The sequence below is a fragment of the Athalia rosae genome, chromosome 2 (genome assembly GCF_917208135.1).
Source record: "Athalia rosae chromosome 2, iyAthRosa1.1, whole genome shotgun sequence".
Classification (NCBI taxonomy): domain Eukaryota; kingdom Metazoa; phylum Arthropoda; class Insecta; order Hymenoptera; family Athaliidae; genus Athalia; species Athalia rosae.
Window position 1 is genome coordinate 27,477,599 of NC_064027.1, and position 23,688 is coordinate 27,501,286.

The 23,688-nt window shown below is 37.9% G+C and overlaps 2 protein-coding genes across 8 annotated transcripts; one reads left to right on the forward strand and one right to left on the reverse strand.

Moving 5' to 3' along the window:
* Positions 1-2,842: 2,842 nt before the first annotated feature.
* LOC105685721 (circadian locomoter output cycles protein kaput) lies at positions 2,843-16,390 on the forward strand. Of its 4 annotated transcripts, none has more exons than XM_048650904.1 (14): positions 2,843-3,693; positions 3,984-4,034; positions 6,212-6,256; positions 6,568-6,716; positions 7,432-7,523; positions 7,604-7,805; positions 8,041-8,136; positions 8,208-8,289; positions 8,374-8,612; positions 8,963-9,219; positions 9,398-9,775; positions 9,956-10,129; positions 10,243-10,735; positions 15,956-16,390. In XM_048650904.1, exons 1-13 carry the CDS (start codon positions 3,494-3,496, stop codon positions 10,690-10,692), a joined length of 2,415 nt encoding a protein of 804 aa, XP_048506861.1. In that variant the 5' UTR covers positions 2,843-3,493; the 3' UTR covers positions 10,693-10,735; positions 15,956-16,390. The 4 variants fall into 4 exon arrangements, with proteins under 4 accessions (XP_048506861.1, XP_048506862.1, XP_048506863.1 ...); XM_048650906.1 differs by having other exon boundaries at positions 3,553-3,696; positions 3,983-4,034; XM_048650905.1 differs by lacking the exon at positions 6,212-6,256.
* Positions 16,111-23,426, reverse strand: LOC105685787 (protein henna). 4 transcript variants are annotated; one of them, XM_048650913.1, is made up of 8 exons: positions 23,196-23,426; positions 18,584-18,712; positions 18,293-18,447; positions 18,012-18,194; positions 17,658-17,854; positions 17,300-17,562; positions 16,813-17,042; positions 16,111-16,552 (listed from the first exon to the last, which is right to left on the reverse strand). In XM_048650913.1, exons 2-8 carry the CDS (start codon positions 18,701-18,703, stop codon positions 16,390-16,392), a joined length of 1,311 nt encoding a protein of 436 aa, XP_048506870.1. In that variant the 5' UTR covers positions 18,704-18,712; positions 23,196-23,426; the 3' UTR covers positions 16,111-16,389. The 4 variants fall into 4 exon arrangements, with proteins under 4 accessions (XP_048506870.1, XP_048506869.1, XP_012255617.1 ...); XM_048650912.1 differs by having other exon boundaries at positions 23,059-23,237; XM_012400194.3 differs by lacking the exon at positions 23,196-23,426 and adding an exon at positions 21,635-21,966.
* Positions 23,427-23,688: the final 262 nt, after the last annotated feature.

Sequence of the window (23,688 nt, forward strand, 5' to 3'; positions counted from 1 at the left end):
TACAATATTTATCTTCATCTGTTCATATCGAATTACTATACTATCATCATAATTATTATTATTGTATTTAAAAAAAAAAAAAAGAGAAAGAAAAAACAACAAAAAAAAATACAGAATTATTCTACATGATCAAGAAAAAAACGAACGAAGAGACACCAGAATTATTTACACCTTCCTCCATGTAATTTGATTATTATAGTCATGTGAAATTGACATTAGATGCGAATTATTTTTCGCAGAGGTTGACAGAAAAGCAATGACATACGTAGTATGTTCTCTGTGAAATTACACATAATTGATGCAAAAAATGACGAATTGTACATCAGATAACGAATATTTGGAAAAATACGTGGTCGCGCCTTCTCCAAGCAGAGATTATCACGGAATCAAAGTATTTCGAAATGAGGTATAAAAATGACCGCTGGTAATTAACCTCTATCAGGTGTATATGTAGAATTAATTTTTGCACATCTGAAACAGGTGAAATTTTATACTTGGAAAATAACCCACGGGCCTCATACCTCTAGCCCAGTCGTTAAGGTATCTGGATTTTCCGATTTCAAACGAGACAAGACAATCCAAACTGAGATAGAGCGAATATTTGGTAATTTTTTGATAATCTGACATCTCGACACGAGCGATTAACTCGCAAAAGTAATGTTGACGTGCTCATTGAATTTTTTGAACAGGCAAGTCGCTGCTCAATCACGTACTAAGAATAGTCGAAGGTAATGGGAACTCGTTGCTCACATTACCGAAAAATTTGATCAAAAAGCTGGTTGGATACTTGAATTTGAAGAACGTTATCAATTTATCGGAACTCTCGCGTATGGCAAAAGATGTGATTATCAATTTATCAATTTATCATCAAATTCAATCGCAATATGGATTTTTACAAATTCCATTTATATTATATTTGAAAAGACTGGCGTCCATATTGAAACGTAGCCGACAAAATGACTGGCCACTTTGTGTATAATTAGGATTAAAGTCAACATCTATATTGAATAGCCGGTTAAAATTTTATTCGCCGATTTCATAACCGCAGAAACCGGAAGATTTTCGTTATATACACAACGAGAAAATTATATTCGAATAACAACTCGTGGATATATTCCCTGCGGTCGTAGATATATTTGCGGTCAACGAAATTATCGCTCGTGCAGAGTGTGATTTTTCATTCCACCAATACGGCATATCATATTAATATTATTTGAGGATTAACCATAGTTAATCCGTCTTACATAGTTGAATTTTTTTCCATCTGAAAATCGCAGGTATTCAACGGAGATGTTGTTTGGGAAGTTTTGTACAAAAGGTATAAAATGGGGCTTGTATTTCGGGATGAAAGGGAACAAGCCGCATCTTACGGTTGGAAAAATTTATTCAAGGAAAGGCAGTTGCATAAACCCGCAAAGGAGAGAAGGGTGAGGGTCGAAAAATATGTGTAAACCACGTTGAATGCTGTAGGAGTAGATATGGGTATATACTATGAATTTATTTGTTCATTCCGTACAGATGAAAACGAAACCATTGGCGAGCGATCAGCGTCTTCTTGCTGCGAAGTCTACGTCGGCGTTGAAGAAATTACCTGAAACCTTAGCAGAAAATAAAGAAATATTATCCGCTGCTCGACAAAAAATTTGCGTCAGACCAAAAAGCGCCGTTGAAAAACAGCAGAGAACGGTTGAAAATTTTACCGATAAAAAATCTCGGCAAAATACACCGATTTCGAAAAAGTGTTCGGACCGCAGCGGAATGAAGAACAATCATGAGGATCCCGTGAAGTCAGTTCCTTCGAATAATAAAATCAAAAAACCCGTCGTTTCGGAAAATTTGATAGATTCGGGGCTTGAAGATTTGCTGAAAGCGAGCGTTAGCGGGAAGTATTTGAGCTCCGAGGATCTGATGAAGTATAGCAAAAATGATTCGATGGATGTTCGAATGAACAGAACTAATTATTCAATTGATAATTTGAAAAAACAGGTCGTTGGTTATAACAGCAAAGAACTTGATTCTCTCCACGACCGCAATTCAGGGAAATCAGAAATACTGCGGAAGAAACGCGTCCCGGTTCCTAAAACTGACAATTATAGAATTACCGACCGTACGCAGGATGAAGAATCTTCTCTTACGACAACTCCGAACAAAGTGCATACCGGATTATCTAAAAAACCGCAAGTTCAGAAGAAATCTGTTCAAAGAAAAAATTTACCGCAGCTCACGAACGAACAAAAAAAGAAGGAAGATCGAATCGGAAATTCAGTAATTGCAGGAAATCGTCAGAAAAAAATTATCTCCCGAATAAAAAGTAACGATTCCTCGACCGGCTGCGAAACCAAGAGAATTGTTCGCTCTTCAAAATCTGCCGCGAATGTCGAATGCGCCGCTACTGCGGCGTCTCTGCAAGTGCAGCAGAAGACAATGCAGGTACCTAAAAAGCGATCTACCTTGAAGAATTGAATAAAATTTTTTGAACGTTATGTAAATTGCAATTCTCCAGAAAAAAATTTCTAAATGAATAAACTAATCTCGCTTTTTCTATCCGATAATTTTTAGGTTTTTTCTTTTTTTGCGATCATTCATACGACCATGCGTATATTACAGTCATATCTCGTTTCTGCGAATATTTAATGCCAAAGGTTGAAATAGTTGAATGAGAATTCGTGGGGTCCGTATCTATTTTGAATCAACAGTCTGGTACAGAATTTCGTCGAAGCGGGGTTGTGATGAATCATGACTGTACTGGACTAGGGTCAATATCTGGAGCATTTGGAGGGCTTCGTCGCATTCTTCGATCCTCGTTACATCGGGTTCCTGTACAACTACGTACGGATCGTGAAAACTGCGCATGGCTGCAAAACGCAGTACAGGGTGTCCCGAAAACTTACGTAAGCGTGGGGATGACGGGGAAAAGGAAGAAGAATATTCAAATATCGAAATCATACCAATTTGTTCGAATAGCTTGGATCACAGTCGAAAAATCCTCATGATGAACTTCTCGCTCAATTTTATTTTATGTATAGAGAAGCACGAAATAAGCTCGATGAAAAGGAAGAATAGCGAAATTTGAAAAATGTCCGATCAGTACGTTATCATTTGATCTACGAAAAAAATCATTCTACACGAATATCGATGAACGATTGCCAAAAATATTTCCAACAATAAAATCGATGAGTAGAAAGTTCTAACGATAAAACATATTCTGAGGTACAAGAATTTCATCATATAGCGAAATATTTTATCTATTTAAAAAAATATGTATCATTCCTTATCAGTGCAGTAGGAAAAGACCACATTTTTTCTCTCCATCGCACAGTTCAGACATCTGTGATCCGATTGTTGCGTTGGAAAAATGCAATTCAAACTGTTCCTTCGGATGCAACAGGTATATGTATGCATCGATGAAATTAAATATGCAATGAATCTACTATATATGTATGTATGATAAGGGTATTCACTAGGAACATTCGTCGTAAGAGAGTTACTGCGCATGAAACGCGAAAATCGCGGCCTAGTTCGCGTTGCATTATGCGCGTACACTTCGTTGGAGGTGGTCGACCGTTTCTCGGTGTGCATTACCAATGAGGGCTACCAATACCTTTCGCCTCGTCGGTGTCACCTGTTGGAGGAGGACGCCTTACAACCTGGACCCAACTGCGAAGCAGCTTCACCCGCTGAGATCGTCCACAAGTTGGTGCAAAAAATTAAAAAACTTTGACAAAACTCTGGACCTTTATTTCTCTCGCACGTACCCAACACACCGTCGATCATATCCAACCGAATAATACTCACCTATCCTTCCCCCCTTTCCCCTCCTCCCTCCTCCCTCCTCCTCCCTCCTCCCTCGCCTATCACCATCACCACACTACCACCATCGCTTACTTTCTTTCCATTACCCGGTGCGCGAGGTGCTTTCGAGTTATTACGTAATAATTATTCGTTCATTCCATACCCTCGTTAATATTCGTCATCGTTGAACGGACCACGATGTCCTGCTACATCCATGGCGGTTCGACAACGAGAAACTCCGAGTAAGTTCTTTGTAATTTTGATATTTTGGAAATAGTGTTACACACAATATTTAAAGATCTGTTCAATATATCTATGGTTGTACTTACTTACTTACTTACTTACTTACATACAGCCAGCGACGTACCAGCGCCCGCGCGTAGGCAACCCTACGCTACATACTAACGCACGCGAAAAATTTTAACGTGCGTGAGCTTCGCCGGCGTATACTGCTTACGCAGCGATGCTCACGCACGTTAAAATTTTTCGCGTGTTGGTGCGTGGTATTGTGAGTTGCCTACGCGCGGGCGCTGTCCCGCTTCCACGAATCCTCTCTGTATAAAAGCTCACGTTCCGAATATCCTCTATCGAGGGACCGATTCGGTTCACTCGAACTCGCAGCGCGAGATTAAAGTCGCTCTGCCAGAAGAAACTCGCAATATGTGCACACTGAGTTTGAATTTGAAAATTGAACGACGTTTTTGACCACTTGAAAATCAATTACGTTTTCATTGTCTATATAGCCATCAAAAGACGTGAGTCGATGTGCAGATCAAACCTATCGAGTGAATCAAGTTCACGAGGAGGACGAAGAATTCGAGGATTAAACGCGAAAGAGCGTTTATTTTTTTGTATAACATTTTACATTACGATGATGTTCGATTCAAATGGAAAATGTAAACCAATAAACTATATGGATTGAGATATTTTTTGAATCCGTAAAATTATCAGGCGATAAGGGTGAGAAGAAATGAGAAGTGCGAAAAATTCAGGAATAAGCGCGAAATAGAGTGCGTGTATATTTTAGATTCAAAAACGTGTCTAATCGAGAGCTTTCGAAAATAAATCACTTGGACATGGAATGACTCGAGAAAGGATGACTCGCGAAAAAGTAAGATGATTTAGTTGGACCGGAAGCATCGGAAAAGTTGGGTTTAAAGGTGAAAAACTCATTCTACTTCCAATGCCAATTGTTCGATGAGTTACAAGAATTTGAAATTGAGCATTTTTTAAAGCAGTTCAATATCCATGGTATCAGGAAAGGCTTGCTTCGTGACTTTGTGTTACAATGGCAAATTCTCATCGATGGAATTCAACATATACTCAAGCGCATGATATCAATAACGAGGATGAAATAAGTAATCAGCCATTGTGAGGAATAATGAGCGAATTTCGAATTAAGACAGGAACGGGTATACGGAAAGGCGTTATAGTTGTGGCGTCACGCGCGTAGGACGAATCAGCGATATCAATGGTAAAAGTATAAATTGATTCGTCGAAATGAATTTGAAAACGAGGGGGATGACGATGGGGCGAACGATAGGGAGGGTGCAATATTATAGCGACTGGTAAACTGTTCATCAGGTGGCAATACCGTCGCTAGAAATCCGCGTGGTGATTAAATCGATGCCGGTATATTCCGCATTCATATCCAGGGTGTTCGTTCTGATATTAAGGCGGCTCAAGTCGACCATTTGTCGAATTATAATATTCTAATAGAAAATGATTATCAGAGGGTAGAGTTTTCGTGTATTTTGGTGAATTATTTCGCGATCCGAGCTTCGAAATTTGGAATTGATTCGAAACGAGAAATGGAATATTTTCTCTCCGAATCATTCGCATTATTATCCGAAGGACGTGTGCGATTCGATGTGATTTTTATTCCAACGTCTACCTAATGAGAATCATTAAATATGATGGAACACGTGCATCGTTCCCGTAATATCGGACGGAGCGCGGCGATTTTCCAAAATATTGAATAATAATATAACTGCTCCTCCATCCGATCCAGTATTTTTGTATAAAATAATTTTATTAATCGTGATATACCTACGTGACACCGATAAACGAAAGAGAGAGTAATTGTCGAGAGGTTTCCGAGTTAACGATGATCAGAAAGGATGGACGTAGATTTGAACGATAACGAAAAAGTTTTCATTCTCACATGTCTTCACGGAACCCTTTTTTTTGTGTGGTATACAGAGAAGGGTAGAAAGTTAGTGGTAACAAAAATAGTCAAACAAAAATTATCAAAGGACAAGCTGTTTCGTTGCCAACCGTATCACTCAACTCGTATAGTTCCCGTTCAGTCGCGTTTTTCAACGGCAGTAATCATTGCTTTTTCTCTGATAACAGTGATATTCATATCCAACTGTTCCCATCAACTATTTTATGTGGATATATTTCATTCGTATTACAGCGACACAATGGACGACGATACCGACGACAAAGACGACACGAAGCGGTAAGTTTGTGTGGTAGAATTTATCGCGATTGATCGATTGTAATTCAATATTTGCTACGCTTCGGTGCCTTTGAATGAGAGATTTTTTTTCTCCAATTGTACGTAACTGCAAATTTTATGATTTTGTTTGTTTTTTTTTTTTTTTTGGATTTTTCTTTCTTCTCATTCTTGGCTTTGTTTGCATTTTTAATCGACGGTATAGCGAACCTTTGACGTTAGGCAAGATTGTTGGGATATTTATTTGATGTAATTATTTTCCCCCGATGTATTCCTTGAGCAAATGTAAAAGACTTGTGTGCATGTTGTTTCAGCAAATCGCGAAATCTCAGTGAAAAAAAACGAAGGGATCAGTTCAATATGCTCGTCAATGAATTGGGCAGTATGGTCAGTTCGAATACGAAGAAAATGGACAAATCTACCGTCCTCAAATCAACGATTTCGTTTCTCAAAAATCACAATGGTTGGTATAATGACTCTACGTACTTTAAATCGGTTCGAGAAAGTCAAAATTATCCTTGCGAGATATAAATCCAAAATATTGACCGTTCTCGCAATTAGTTTTATGATTTTCGAATCAATCCCTTTTTTACAAATATGATTTTAAAAGAAGGGAGAACGAAAACTCTTTGGAAATCCAAAACAGAGGAAATGGGTGTTGCGAATTTACTGTTCATTCGATCTTTTCATATGTATAATAAATATAACGGAAAATTGTTAACTTACTTTTAATAAACCAAATTTTATCGCCACGTTGCAAAAGATTTCGGATAATTTTGTCGGTCGGTCATCCGCACCATTATGCAATGATTACGCAACTTAAGAATTTAATACGTCTAAAACTATTGCGAGATTCATAGTAGTAAAGAAACAAGCTTTTCTCGTAGAGTATAATAATAGCGTTGACTGGCCCTCATAAAAATATCGCGAACACAGAGCTGTATTAAAAATTAAATTAACGTTAATTATTTTCACATAAGCGCATTCAACTTATGTATTTTATATCATCAATCAATTGCGGGGTGGTTATAATACTTGCAATGTACCAAAAATGTTATTGGTGGCTGAAACAAAATTTTCTCGATCCTACGTCCTAAACTCATTAAATATTAAGAGTCATTAGGAAAAAGCCTAGGGGCCATAGCGATTGTCATGTATTTAATTTTTTTGAGAAACAGAAATCGCACTCAGGTCCAGAGTTCATGAAATTCAAGAGGATTGGAAACCCTCATTTTTATCGAATGAAGAATTTACACACTTGATTCTAGAGGTAACCGTAGAACTATCATTTTCCGCCATCTCCTTTTTTTGGTTCTGATAACAATTTTGAAAGTATACTTTAAACTCCAGGCACTGGACGGCTTCATAATGGTGTTTTCCTCGAACGGCCGAATATATTATGCATCACAAAGCGTCACTTCATTACTGGGATACCTTCCAAGCCATCTGGCTAACACCTCGATTTATGAAATTGCTTATCAGGAGGATCAGACCATGCTTTTTAACATTCTCGCAAGAGGCGACACTCAGGACCAAAGTGATCCTAGCAAGGGTAATGAAAATTGAGGAGTTCCACGATTTACTAAATTCAAGGGGGAACCCTTTCGAAAATTATCAACAAGTTGATTTTTTTTTTTATTTTACTCCCGATAAATATTCTCCAAAACTTTCGATTGACTCGATTTCAAACGAGATATTCTCTGAAAAGTGTCCCCCGCGATTCGTCGCGCAATCAAAAAAAAGTCAAAGTTTTCCACCCCTGAATGAACGATTTTTTGAATTTTCAGAGTCTCAGGTATCTTTCACCTGCCACATAAAAACCGGCAGACTCGATTCTCAGGAAAAAGCGATTTACGAACTTGTAAAATTTGTCGGATATTTCCGTGGGTATTTTCTCCAGTCTTCGTTTCAAAAATAGTGTGTGAAAATCTTACGATAATTTTTCTCGCCGCAGGTTCGGGCGTGGACGACGACTCGAATATCGCCGATTTGATACCAAACGATCAGCTGGACGGTATTTCGAATAACGATACGAAGTTAGATTTCAAAAAAAGAAGAACTAGAAAAAACTTGTGAGTTTTGAATCGCCGATTACGACGAAAATTTTCCGTTTTTTTCAGACTGGTATTCGTTGGAACCGGACGTCTTCAAACGCCGCAACTCATACGAGAAATGAGCGTCGTTGATAGCGTACAGTCGGAATTTACATCCAGACACAGTTTGGAATGGAAATTTTTATTCCTTGACCATCGAGCTACTCCGATAATCGGTTATACTCCCATAGAAGTTTTAGGGACATCCGGATACGATTACTACCACGTCGATGACTTGGGCAAAGTCGTCACTTGCCACGAAGCGCGTAAGTCGAAAGTAAAATCATAATTGTTTGTTTGAAGGGATACGGGATTAGGATTATCGCTAATTTTTGAAAATTTAAAAGGCTAGCGGAAATAATACCGAGTCTCTGCTTCCGTCGAGGCTTTCTGAATTGAAAAATTTAGGGGTTGATTTTCGTTGAATAGGGGTGAGGGGGTACCCCTTTCCTCACGATTTCGAATTTGAAATTTCCTGGGATTGTTGGACCCGACCATTTAAACGTTGAGAGTGCATCGAATGTTCTTCACAGTTCAGTCAAACAATTCATATGATTTTATTGCTCTTTACTCCGGTACAATTTTCGATAACTCCAACCATAATAATCTGATGTAGTAATGCAGAAGGGGGAAGGCACTTCTTGCCACTATCGTTTCCTCACCAAAGGACAGCAATGGATTTGGCTCCAGACACGATTCTACATAACTTACAATCAATGGAATTCCAAGCCAGAATTTGTCGTTTGCACCCACAGCGTAGTCGATTACGCGGTTGTTATCAAACAGGATAGAAAAAATCCAGATGAATTAGAAAAATCTAATCAGGATATCAGTGTCACCGAATCACCCTCCAACGATCATCAACAAAGGAAGGTAAATGAATCTGCATTTCTATCATATCTGAAAAGAGATTTCGAATTTTTACCCCAAAGTCGAAAGAAATGTAACATAGTCTACAATTTTTATAAAATCCACCAATGAATGTTATTCTTGTTCGATAAAGAACGAAGTATGTTATTCATAGTGTTTCAAAATTCTAATACACCTGCAGGTAGCCACGTCGTCTCAGAGTGGATTAGCTTCTTCTCCCTGGTCCTCGAGATCCTCGAAGACTTCTCGTTCGGTCCCCGCGACTCCTCGTCCAAGATATCAAGGTGGTCCCGGATCTGACACTACTTCGTTATCGGCGGGCTCCCAAAGCTCAAGACATTCGCATTACCAGCCCGCACCGCAACACAATCCTCCGACCCGAACGGCTTCTCGATCTGGCAAAGTTCAACCGGATAACTTGGTAAATCAATGTTTGGGATTTTTGGAACCTCCGCAATACGTTGCTGCTATACCCGTGCAGCCGATAATCAGCGCCGGTTTTCCGACTGATCCAGAAACAGCGGAACCTGCGGTTGTATCGTCTCTACAAGCACAAGAGGTACTCATTGTAAGACAAAAAAATTCATACTTTCATCTTTGTTCTGTGACACGAAACGTTTCCACCATATCGACACAACCATAACGCCGAAAATTAAGCGAAATGTCCCGCTCATATTGAGACCAAGGCGTTTAGATGAAAAGTCATTCGATTAATCGATTTGATCGTAAAAATCTGCAGATATTACACCCGCAAAACATCGTCATGACACCAGCTCAAAATCAGATGCAGGACGAACTACAGAGGAAACACGAAGAACTTCAACAGTTGATAGTTCATCAGCAAGAAGAACTCAGGAGGGTGTCGGAGCAATTATTTTTCGCTAGATACGGGATTGTATCACCGTTGATAAATGTGAGTTCTTTGTCTTTTTTCTCTTCCTTTTTTTTATTTGGAATATATCGGAAAAATTGACACGTACGTTTGGAAATTTTTTTCGTGTTTTCAACGTTCGTGAATTCATTCAGGTCAGTATGCCGTACGCGACGCCTCCCAGTCCGCAAGTGATTCGTTGCGTCAGTAGTACAACGAGTTCAATTAATCGTCCGATGTTTTCACCTGGAGTTCAAGGAGTGAGCGTATTGCCGGTTCCGTTAACCCTTTCCGTGCCGGTTGTATCATCGGAACTTTTCACGCAACCTTTGGCGGTCAGTTCGGTAGCAGCGATTACACCGTCAACGCAATTTAACGCTAATACCAGGCAGACCGTTCCACAATCTAGTAACAATTCCAATTTCAACGTTCAACAACAACAAGTGCAACCGCAACAGCATCAGCAACAGCAACAACTACAACCACAGGAACAACAACAACAACCGCAGCAGCAACCGCAGACTCAACAAACAGAAACAGCAGAAGCAACAGTAACAGCAGACGCAACAACAACAGCCGCAGCAACAGCAGCATTCAACTGGTGAAATTTCAACCTTGAAATCTCCGGTCGAGGTTCTTCCATTCCAGGTATGTTCTCAAAGGCACGAGTTGCTATTTTCACATTAGGGTGGGTTGGAAAAATTTTTTTTTTTTTTATTCTCTTAGCATGGGGGCAGAATTCGTACCTTACAAAAAAAGAAAATTTTTCAAATGTGAAAAACATTTTTTACTTGATATTTTGCGGTAGCCCACTCGTTTTTTGAATAAATAATTAATCAAATGGGGTACTTCTAGCAAAAAAAATTTTTTTTTGGCCAAAAAACACAGAATATATCTAAAAATTGTCGATTGTGATTGATTTTTACTCGTGCACTGTTCAAAATTTTTTTCCCATTATTTTTGCAATTCAAGTATAAAATCAAGAAATGACATGCTCTTTTTTTGACTTAAAATTGAAGTTGAGTCAGGCAGCCCGAGCTTTGCTGGAGTCAGGTAGCCAGCAGCGTAGCGCTTTGTTGTGAGACGTAACCTTCGGGGCTGAGCAGAGGTGACGCGCCACAACAAACCGCGCGCCGGTGGCTACCTGACTCCAGCTAAGCTCGGGCTCCCTCGTAGACCGAGAAATTCGAATATTTCAACCCATGCATGGATTGCGACGAATCAAAGTGGGTCTACGACTAAAACCAATCGATATGTCTTATAATTTTTCTGCTCCCAACAGCGAGTAATTGATGATTACTCGATCGATTGCACGTGTAGATGATTTTGGCTCTCAGATTTGGATTCCTGAGCTGATTATATGTGATATTAATCTTAAAGAACCAAAAACCAATTCGATTTTTGAGCAAAAAATGAATCATGTTTTCAATTGGGTTTAATATGCTTTTCTTACGTATTTTGATCTCAGAAATCCGAATATGAAAGAAAAATTGATCTATCTCTAAAATTGATCGAGTTATCGCCAATTTTCAGCTTTTTGGGGTCAAAAATGAAAAATTGATTTTTTAGTCTATCTTAATGTAATTTGAGCTCAGTAATCCGAATCCGAAGGAGAAATTGAACTATCTGCAAAAATGACCTAGTTATCCCCATTTTTTCGCAATTTTTACCATAAAAATGGAGATATCTCAAAGGGAAAAAATCGTAGCTCAATTTGGACAACGGATTCGTGTTCCTGAGGTCAAAATACATAAGAAAAGTGCCATACGATCAATTTTAAAAAATAAAAATTTTTGGCCAAAATTTGAAAAAATCGTAAGGGGTACCCCTTGGAAAAATCTCAAATTTTGGCCAAAAATTTTTATTTTTTAAAATTGATCGTATGGCACTTTTCTTATGTATTTTGACCTCAGGAACACGAATCCGTTGTCCAAATTGAGCTACGATTTTTTCCCTTTGAGATATCTCCATTTTTATGGTAAAAAATGCGAAAAAATGGGGATAACTCGGTCATTTTTGCAGATAGATCAATTTTTCTTTTGGATTCGGATTCCGAAGCTCAAATTACATCAAGATAGACTAAAAAATCAATTTTTTATTTTTGACCCCAAAAAGCTGAAAATTGGCGATAACTCGGTCAATTTTAGAGATAGATCAATTTTTCTTTCATATTCGGATTTCTGAGATCAAAATACGTAAGAAAAGCATATTAAACCCAATTGAAAACATGATTCATTTTTTGCTCAAAAATCGAATTGGTTTTTGGTTCTTTAAGATTAATATCACATATAATCAGCTCAGGAATCCAAATCTGAAAGCCAATATCATCTACTCATGCAATCGATGGAGTAATCATCAGGTGGCAATTTTTTTGCTGGAAGTACCCCACTTGATTAATTATTTATTCAAAAAATGAGTGGGCTACCTCAAAATATCAAGTAAAAAATTTTTTCCACATTCAAAAAATTTTTTGTTTAGAAGGTACAAATTCTGCCCCCATGTTAGAAAAATAAAAAAAATTTTTTTTTTCAACCCACCCTATTTCACATATCGGATCACCAGATAGCAATCAGGAATCATAATTATTATTTAATTTATTTCCTAATCCTTGTCACGCGTGTACATTGATTCTCTCCATTTTCATCTTAGATTAGAATTTTCCCCTCAATATCAGAACCGCCGTTATATTTTGTCATCGAGAAAGTGACGGACATTCCATCCATTGATTTTGATGATCGTACAGTACGTGAGAATTTGTAGAAAAAAAAGAAAAATCCATGGAAAGATAGAGGCGGGGATAAAGGACATAACAGGAGTTACAAAAAGAAAAGTGTAAAAAAAAACTATATATATTCGAAATTCATTCGGTATCAAGAAAATCTCAATTTCAAGGGGTAATTTGTATACTTATTCTCATATTCCTAGCGGTAAATTGATTCTTATCTTCACGTAGGAATTAAGAATTCATAAATGTCTCGCGGCACAGCTCAATATAATAATATTACGTGTAAAGAATATTGATAGCAAATGGGAATATTTTTTAAAAAAAATTTTCGCTCCCAGTAATAATTAAAACACAAGAAAAAAGCAACAAAAAATCTTCAATATTTATGCAATGGGGTATTTCTCATCATACACTATCGTTGCCGCGCGCGTCACGTTGCAATGCTCTCTTATATTTTTTTTTCATTCTCTCGTGAATTTTATATTCAAGCCCATAAGAATAATTGCACGGGAGTAGCGAAGACCGTTTGAATTCTCTCTCGAATATCTTGACAACTGACGAGGAAGTTTTTATTGTTTCGCCTATTCCCAATCCTCGAGTTGTTTGTTCTTCTTATGAACGCGCGATTCCCGAGGCCTCGAGTATGTCCGGTTACCTGCCATTGAGCGCCAGGTCGTAGCGCTATAGATAAAGTGGTGCCTGACGGCAGGCAACCAGACATAATACGGTGTAATTTGCGAAAATGATAAATTTTCGCTCGTTAATAAATCGACGTTATTTGATATAACCTATGTATATAGGGGAACGCGGGGCAATATGGGGCAGCGGGGCAGAATGGGGTATCCCAACAATTTTGTGACATTTTTTTCAAAATGTTTCAAAAGGGCTTCAGACATCATTCTGGATTTGAGATTTTTCAAATTTTTACCCTCATGGATTCCTTAGGTACCTCACATTGCCCCGCGTTCCCCTACATGTAGGTATATACCTATACGAGTATTATAGGACCACGTAATAATCTAAATGACGTTGGCATTGTATATTTGAAAAAAAAAAACTAAACCAACATGTATAGGATTTATGATTATCATCTCGATTATCATATAATATATAATATCGTATATTATTATACGTAATTATAATGTAAGGAGTATCCCACGTCATTTCGATAAATCAAAAAGCAGTGACCCTCTTCGATTTTTCCTGTGATTTTTTCTGTGATAGCTCTTGGCTCAAAACACTTCGCCGTTGGCTACAGTATTTTGAGAATTTTACGAGAGAAAAGTTTCTCAGTTTTCGAAAATTTAAAACTCGAAAACGACTGCACGAAAAAATTCGTTACAAGACCAAAGCAGTGCTTTGAACCCAGAACCATAGATATATTAAACATCTATGCCAGAACTATCGGAATAAATAAAAAAATTGCTGGAAAAATCGGAGAGGGTCGCTGTTTTTGCCTTTTGTCGAAATCACCTGGAATTCCCCACTAGTAAGAATTGGTAATAACTATTTTTGAGCTATATAATCGAGACAATTTCAATCTCTTCTGGTGATATTGATTCCGGCCGTCTTGCTATATATGAACTTTAATAATAAGTTCCTTTTACTTGTAGGCAATAATGTGTGCTTCAAGTAATACGATTTTGCTCTTGTTATATAGCAGTTCTAGGATGGCTCAAATGATTTACAATTTTGAAGATATAAGAAGTAAAAAAAAAAAAAAAAATTGCCAAAAAAGACAAATAACAAAGTAACTAATAAAATTAAAATAAAAATGAATGAAAGTCGCGCGTGAAAGCAACAAAAAAAAATAAAATAATTATACGTATATTTATGTATGCATATACATTATATTAAACGCGCGGAGAAATCGAAGGCTGAAAATGCGGTGTTTATTAAAACTGATATAATGAATTGTATAACCAGTATTTATTATCATTATACTCGATAACATTCGTGGCTCTGTACGTCTTGCATTATTCAGACGGAAATTTCAAATATTACATTCTAACTGCGTCTTAAATTAATATTAATCGAGAAGGCGTATACCTCTTTACATGGAACAGGGAAAAAAAAGAACAAAAAAGACAGGAAAAAATTAGTGTTATCGTCGGTACATCCATTTCGTTGAAATCCATAATGTTATTGTTGTCATTGTTATCGTCATCATTCATGATAATCATTGTATTAATTCTTCCAAAAACGTAAAGTAGGTGTGTGGATCATGAATGATTGTCCAAACGTTTATCATATTATACGTATTGATTTTTTCTGTTCTCTCTCAATTTTTTCATCGCCCTGAACGGCATGCGTAGGAAATAAAAAAAAAAAAAAAATATACGAATAACAATTTCTCGAATAATTAGATTAACAAATAAATGTTTACCGTCATCGTTTACATGGGTTTTGTTATTCGACCAAAGTAATTACATGAAAATAATTACGCATAAAGCTAATAAAAATAACCCTAATAATGATAAATCCAAAAATAATATTGATAATAATATCGAAATTTTCGTTGTGTTCTTTATGATCGTTCGAGCGTCATCATTTGCGTATAACTTTATGGTATTGAAAAGTGAACGTTGAGTGTCTTATGTAGTTATACGATGTGGTACGAAACGAATTTTTGGTTCTCAAATAAAAATTCGTTTTTCTCGTTATTCGCATTACTTATCGTATCATTTTTTCTCTCTCGTTGATTTCACAGCACGTAATGTTGTAAATAAATCGTTGTGCCCTATCATTTCATTTGGAATAAAACCTGATTGGAGAAGAATAAGAGAAGTAACTGTGCCCTGTCTATTTTTTTGTTCTCACCAAAACAAAGAATGAAGAATAGTTGAATCGAAGGGTATCACCGCAATACGCAAATAGGTAGATTTTCTCGAATAATTATACTTTCGTCAGTGGGATTCCCATCTGGTAACCGAAAAACAAAAAATTGAGGGGATCGTCATCCCCGTTCGCCGATCCCGTTATCCGTACACTTTTAATAATTATTCCATCTTTATTTGACATTTTTTTTTTTGTCGCCCAAAGCTGAGAGAAACCCTTCAATAATAAAATTTTATTGTTATTCGTATTGGAAAAATTCGAACTCGTTTATAGTCATGTACAGTTATAAGTTTTAATTGTTGTAGGAAGTGAAAAAAAATACTAAAAATATACATTATGAAGGAAAAAGCCAAAAAGGAGGAGGGGGATATTTCAAGAAACTGCAGATAACCGATGAATCCGTATGTAAGATAATAATAAGGTTAACTACCTTATTTATTGCAAGGAGAACACAACGTCATTCCAGCCGCATGTTTATTCAATAATCTTGCATCGTACACATTAATTAATAGATGAAAAATAAATGTAATAACTATAATATAACGTAATAACATGACTATTAAATTCAGTCTGTAACCATAGTTAATAAAACAAAACCTTTCTTAGAGGGTGGGATATGGGTTTGTATTGATTATCATTTTTTTTTTCGCTCTACTTGTTCGTTTTTCACCCATTTGAAAGAGAAAAGGAAAGAAAAAAAACTCCAAACTTCGAACTTGAGTTACAGAGAATCGCCAGATCAATCCTTGAGCTTCCTGAGAGCGTCCATCAAAATTTGGACTTCCTGATTCACGTTCGATACCAAATCTTCGATTTGATGTTTGCTGTCGATTATGTTGAGTCTTTGTGTGTACGGGTCGTATCTGACGCCGAATCTTCTTGGTATAGTTTGAGCAAATTTACTGGAAAATAACGAAAATCAAAAACATTGATATTGTATATGATCATATTTGTCACGATTTCGAAGCGGCGGATGGAATTCAATAATATTTTTCTTCCAAAAACAGATTTTATTTTTGGATTCAATTACGTCGAATCAATTCGAAAATATTTTGAGATCATTCCGACCAAAAATCTGCATATGTTATTGAAATTTTTTGGAAAATACCTATACATGTATACATGCAAGAGGAAAAAGAAATCATCAAAATATGTTACTTACATCATCTTTTCTTTAGCGTCTTCAAAATCTTCGGCGACATAATAAATCGGTTGATATTCGGTGATTGGATATTTTTGAAGGGCTGTTTTTGCCGGCTCGAATGATCGAAGTTCCGGTTTACCGCTCACGCTGTATTCCAATTCTCCGTAGGAGGACAAAAGTCCAGCACCGTAAGCTTTCAACTCACCATTTTGTCTGCAGAGACCGAATTCCACGGTGAACCAGAAACACTGTGTGAAAACCATACAACAAAAAAAACATTAATGATCATCGCATATTATCTCTCGCAACGTTTCGCGCAACGTATGTGCAAAGATAATCATAAAGTCCAGCCGGTGAACTTGAAATATCCCGCAGGATGATTGAGCAACTTCCCTTCGTGGTGGAAGGAAATGGAATTCTACGAGTTACTCGTGCGGTCGGCGCGTAATGCGGTGAGGGACTTTCATTCCACGTCTAAACGAAAAGCAAATCTTCCGGTACTTACGGTGGCTAATTTTTCTATGTACTCGTCCGGGGCTCCCAGAGAAGCTAATCCTATGACTTGAGAAAATTGAGCGAAAGCCGGATCTGCGAGGAGAGGAACGTGGCCCAAAACTTCGTGACAAACGTCGGGTTCCGGAGTGTAAAGGGGCCTGCTACTGTGTCTGATGTATTGAGTACTGTGAAACACCCTGAAAGCGAGACCGGCCAGAAAATCGCGGGACGAAAGGAGTCCGGCTACCGGACGAAGACTGAAGCCTGTTGAATCTTGAGAGAGAAAAAATATTGAACGGATTGGCGATATTCGATCGCTTCATCGTGAACGAGATTAGGTATCGTCGAGATTGTTGATGTTTCATTACCTTTGAGAAAGTTGGAAATATCTTCGAGTTGAGGAATGTTGTCTTCTCTGTACCCGCAATTTTCTATGAGCAGTGGAAACACGTGATTGTGTTCCCTGCAAGCGTACTTTGGGTACAAAGAAGTCAGTTTTTTGAACACGACTGACCAGGTGGCGATTTCATCGGGTGTGTAATCGACTCTTGGAATTTTTTCACCGCTAAAAATTAAAGGAAAAAAAATCAACTCGACTATTAAACGTTCTTATTCCTTCATATCGAGGTCGTCGCATGTTTAGTGGTATTGTTTCGGAGATTCTACAATTCGGAAATCGACCAATCAAGGAGGACTCTGGTAATGACGTCGATCGTACTCACTGTTTGTAGTGATAGGCGATGTCCGCGAAATATTTTCTTCTGGCCCTGTAAACTGGATCGGTGAATCCAGGGTGATCGGCGTCCAGTTCCGAACCGTAGGATAGAATTTGATTCGCGAATCTGTCGAGATCCTTGAGGCGTCCGGGGAACCAGGGAACGGTACCCAAATTGTCTTTATGATTTCTGGAGCAAAAATTTCACAATCAGTTGGCGGAGTCCTTGAGGACTTGCTGAGATACCGACGAAATAGAATTGAACAAAGAAGGAAAACCGCGTCCAACCTGGATATTATTGAAAAGTATCCGCATTGTTCTCTAAGAGTTTCAATTAACTTTCCAAGGTCTCCGCCCGGAGCACATTCGACCATGAATTCGTATCCGTCGATTTCGCGAGCGGAGCTTCTCGATTCTATATGGAGGAGGTTGACTTTGTGTTTCTAGAAAAAAATACCACATCGTGAATATTCCAAATTGAGATTCATTACGACACAAACAGTACACATTCTCCTCGAAAATTTCGTTCATCAAACGCTGTGGTATTCGAACGGAAATGGGGAAAATATAAAAACTTACCGCAAAAAGTTTGAGGTAACGTCCAAGACTTCCGGGCTCGTCATCTTCTTTCGGTGAAAAAATGAGACAAGTACTCTTCGAAGAGTCTCTTCCCTCCTTTATGTAGTTACCTCCATCCATGAGTTTTGGCTGTAACGAAAAAACGAAAAGAAAAAAGATAAATTAACGATCGGTGAATTGAGAAGGGTTGGAGATACATCGCCCGCACCGATTGCATCCGATCCACCAAAGTATTTCCAAAACTATTTTTCCCCGAGAATCCTCAATTTTACGTTCGACGTGTCTATGATCACATATTTCGATCGAACGATGAAAATATTATCTACGAATTGTATATCTTACATCAGGTACGGTACAGGTACAACATTGATTGTATCGATTTTTTGTCATCCCGTTGTTCACTATGCTCCGCGTCTCCATTGCGAGTATAATATATCATACGATAAATTCACACTTCTATTCTCCGTGGCGCAAGTTGCAATAAACAATGCTCACTTGGCGATCGCGAACTTTTATTTATATACACTAAGATCAACTGATCGTGAATGAAGAAGGAATCCCCTCTCTCGCTGCTCTGTACGTACTTCACTGTACACTCTATGTTGGTTTTCACCGTACGCTGTTAAACGCAGACGCCTTTCAATTTTCAGTAATCCATCCGCGGTGGAGGTGGCGTATTTCGGATAATCGCACGACATCGATTTTTTTTTTTTCTCTCTCTCTCTTTCTCGAATCGATTTCGCAATTCGCTAATCGCGGGTATCTACGCGTTCCCCGTTTTCTCCGTATGATTTATCTACACTGCGCACCCTAGGAAAATGATTTCACAAGATCTCGACCGTTTCACATCAATCCGCAGGCACATTGATTTTAAGATTTTCTTCTGTTTCCAGCGCAGCATAAATAAAGAAGGAAGGAAGGAAGTGATCAAGGATCGTGTACGCGCCTATAATTAGACCCGATCGTAGCCAATGGCAAAGTACAAAAATACGTTTTAAAGAAAACTATTTTTCAAATATGGAGTTTATTCAAATTGCGATCATTATCAGCCGGCCCTCGCGAGAAATTCCTTTTGCGATCTCGTCACGCGGTTGGATAAAAAAAACAGGTGATAAGAGAAACCTGTTCTATCCTATATCGTTTTTTAAATCTGCGTCACCGTCAATTCGAATCCGAGAAATGTACGATGTGCGGATTAATTTAGCGTACTCGAAAATGTCAGACAAAAAAAACCGGGATTTCCAGATTTTTTGATTTCCAGACAAAAGGTTGAGAAAAAGAAATCAGTGAATCGGTCCGACCTTCGAAAATAGCGTGCAAATAATAGTATACATATATATCATATTCTATCGAACAATCTTCGATAGGGTGATGAAATTTGCAGTTGAAGTTAAGCGAGGCAACTCTCATTATTGAACATTGCTGTACATACACGTGTACACGTATATCCATCGCGCGGCCTTGCCCCGTGAGAGTGAAACCGGATGGAGATAAAAAAAAAAAATATCATAAATTCACTGCGCAAAAAGGATCATCGTATTATATAAAATATAACAAGGTGCGCGAATGATACAAAAGTATAGAGGAAAAAAGATTTGTGTCAATACCTGTGTGCACAGGTAGGGTCATTGAAACGCCCGAGTCTATGCAGACCGCTGGCGCTGTGGTAATTACACATCACCGTGCGATTCTGGTGAAACGGATCGCGATCCACGCATGCGTCGGAATATTCGAATTTCTCGGTGTCGTGACATTTTGCGGGTTGATCCGACAGCGGATTCTGCGGTGAAATTCGAATATTTCGACGCATGCGTGGATCGCGACTCGTTTCACCAGAATCGCTCGGTGTATACAGCCATTTGAGGGCAGAGCTTGAGGAAATGGAGAACAAATTTTGTTTTCATAACGAACGATGATTCATCAATTTTTACATCCTCTCAATTTATGTTAATTAATTATTGAATTTTTTTTATCTTTCTTTCGCGTCATTTCTTTGGGATTTTCTAGCTTGCGAGACACGCCTGTTAATTATCAACATATGCGAGGGTATCGTGCGGTTTCCATCGCATATGTAAGTTACTTCCTCGTACCTATAGTTACGCTCATATCGAGGCAGACGCAAAATAGTATTTCACGTGATATGCAATGTGCTCGTTAAAAGAACGCGGAACGACCGTAATTATACCGTCAGGGTCGCTCACCTTATATTTTTACGGAGGTCGTTGTCGATTTTCTAAGTTGCTCTCTTCGCTGTTCGTGTCCCCAAATTTTGCGAGATTTCGAGAAAATCGATCACTTTTTTCAGGTGTACGGTATAATTAATATATAAAAATTGAACGACGTTAAGGATCGTCTGAATCCGAACCAGAATCGTCCGGTGTTATCTAATTGGACAATTTCCCAACAATTTAATCTCAACTGTAGTTTGAGAGCGTGTGGATTGAATTTTTATTTATTCGAATTGAATAACTCAATTTTAGATAAGGAACTCAGATGACCCGCGATCCGCGTACATACGCCATTCGGATAGGGCGAGCTTTAAATTTCACAACGATATCAACGTCGCACGACTCTGCGGTGTCTACGTATGTCCAAATGTGTACATCTAATCGGAAGATAACTATAATTCACGAAATTTGTTTCGAAAATATTAATCAGACTTTTTTATTTTTTCTCAATCGTTTTTCTTGATTACAATAAATCTCTGCGATTGCTCGGAGCTCTCACGGTATCCAAATTTAAAAAACAAGATTTTCGAAAGGATTTCTGTCGGTTGATCGACTGGGTGAAAAAAAAAAAAAATTGAAATTCACAGGATTTTAAACGCATTAAAATTCACCACCTGCATCCGTACGCGTAAGGACGAATTATGATAATTATTCGAGCAGAAAATTTGGATCGTGCTCACAGCAACACCGTCGATAATTGAAATGATACACCTCGAGGCGATGGAAAGTATGGCGAAAGCAGGCGTTTCTGCTGAGCTTGATTTTTTTCTCCTCCCAAATCCTTTTTTCTTTTTATCAAAAAAGATTTTTTCTTTCTACTCACCACGTCGTCCGCGTCTGGCTTTTCACTCGATCGATGCATTTTGGTATTGTACGTCGCCGTATTGTGGAAATAATATGTTTTGAAAAACGCACGAACAATATCAAGTAAGCAAGTGATCAGTGTGCGGTGTAATACAGTTGCGCGGAAGACGTTCGCTCTGATTTAATTGTTTCTTATTGTTTTTTTTTGTTCATTAACTGGTCGGATAACTGGTTGATTCGAGAAACTAAATCAAATGAGACTGCAGCAGCCGCGGCGATTAGACGCTGCAGCGTGCGATCTTGACTAGACGAGCTTCGGAAAGTTACTGCGTTTACTCCTACATTCGTCGTTGAATTTAATTAAATGTATACATGTTATATATACGGATAAATTTGCATTCGAGAGGAAAGAAAGATCGGTTGCAGGTTCAGAAAATATACGTATAACTTGATCGAGTGATATCATGTTGATTCTGGAACAGGTATGAGCGGCGGCTTACGCGACGTTTAGATCATTTGTTTGTTTGTTAGACTTTGCGAAATTCTTGCATTTATTTTAATTTGAATAAACGATATCGTACAAACGGTCAAAATATTATTACTCATCGAGCATTTATTCTTTGATTCGTTTTTCATTCTCCTAATCACATCGCAGATCGAGAAAGGAATAAATTGATCGATAATTTCTGTCTTCTGTTCCGGTTTAATTAGCTGGAAAAGCAATTGAAATATTGCAGTCTTATTCTGTAGTTTATGAATATTTTAAAATATCGGGTATTTTCGTTAGAATTTTGCTTACATCTATTCCGAATTCTCGAATTCTAATTTTTCACAAATCGCCGCACCTTCGGTACGAAGATACCGGTCGTTTGTTACTTGATATCAGAATATTAAAAATAGTCGGATTCGCGTTTCGTCTTACAGTGCCTACGAAAATCCGATCGCTGAGCGGTTTCTTCGGTCTTTGACTTCATGTGCATATCAACGACATATACGCGTAACCCGTTCGAGCGATATCAGGTTTGCCTTGTAGATATATTGCAACGAAATCCTGAACGGAAAACGAAATCGAAGGTGAAAAATTTTGAACATGGAAAGTCATCCTTCTTACACACGATAATAATTTCTCATTTTCCATCGTAATCGTCGTGATCGTCACGATCGTAAAGTTGCTTTTCTATGGTTTACGTAATCCGCATGTATCTTATTAAAATATGGAAAGGAATGCGGTAAACAATTATCTACGAACATGTCGTATACAAAAATTATAAAACGCGCGTATCGACACACTGTTATTACAAGTTGCTAATAATTTATCGTCTACTCGCTCGTTCACGGAAATAATGTAATTAACGTGCAATTGAAAGATTTTTTACTGTCGCAGGCACAACTCGTCCGATAGATTATAACTGTATAAAAAATCTGGATAAAAATTGCTCAGACCTTGTCCGGAGGTGATCCCTTGAGCGAAGGATGAAGTTCCTGTTTCCCCAGACTATCCGGTATAGCCGTACTGTACATGATTTTCAGATGCACTCAATGATCAATGAAAGTGGAAAATATAATTTTGAGTAAATTACCGATTTTTCGTTGAATGTAATATATGTTGATCGGGCGAATGTTAAACGAGAACTGGCGCTCCCTTCGATCTTCCCTCTTTTTACTTCGCCCAGTTTCTACTACTCGAAGTTGACAAATAAAACGAAATACAACGAAAAAAAGGGAAACGAGCAAAAAAAAAAACGAATAAAAATTAACGCGCAACGAACGTACAAAACAAAAATACATCGAAAAGTGTTATTACGAAAGTTGTAACGATACACGCCATGAATCCATACATATAAATCCGACCATCGTTACAGCGATAAGTTGAATGAACGAAATTGCTCTTGATCCCCGACTGTTTTATACGATTTTGTAGATCAATGATGGGGCAAGTAATTTTTGCAACATCGTGTTTTTTGTTTCGCCAAAAGTTTCGATCAAGTTTATCTGTGTGACGTGATAAATAATGAAGTTCATCATTCAATCAACATTCAAGATTACGTTTCGTGAATATAGGTGAACCGTTTC

Coding starts and splice junctions, on each gene's coding strand:
- LOC105685721 (XM_048650904.1), top strand. CDS start 3,494: ATGAAACGCGAAAATCGCGGCCTAGTTCGCGTTGCATTATGCGCGTAC. Junction 8,613..8,962: donor CGTCACTTGCCACGAAGCGC/GTAAGTCGAAAG, acceptor AATCTGATGTAG/TAATGCAGAAGGGGGAAGGC. Junction 9,220..9,397: donor ACGATCATCAACAAAGGAAG/GTAAATGAATCT, acceptor ATACACCTGCAG/GTAGCCACGTCGTCTCAGAG.
- LOC105685787 (XM_048650912.1), bottom strand. CDS start 23,136: ATGTACAGTACGGCTATACCGGATAGTCTGGGGAAACAGGAACTTCAT. Junction 18,713..23,058: donor AGGGATCACCTCCGGACAAG/GTCTGAGCAATT, acceptor TTTTCGTTACAG/CCAAAACTCATGGATGGAGG. Junction 17,043..17,299: donor ACATAGAAAAATTAGCCACC/GTAAGTACCGGA, acceptor GTTTTCACACAG/TGTTTCTGGTTCACCGTGGA.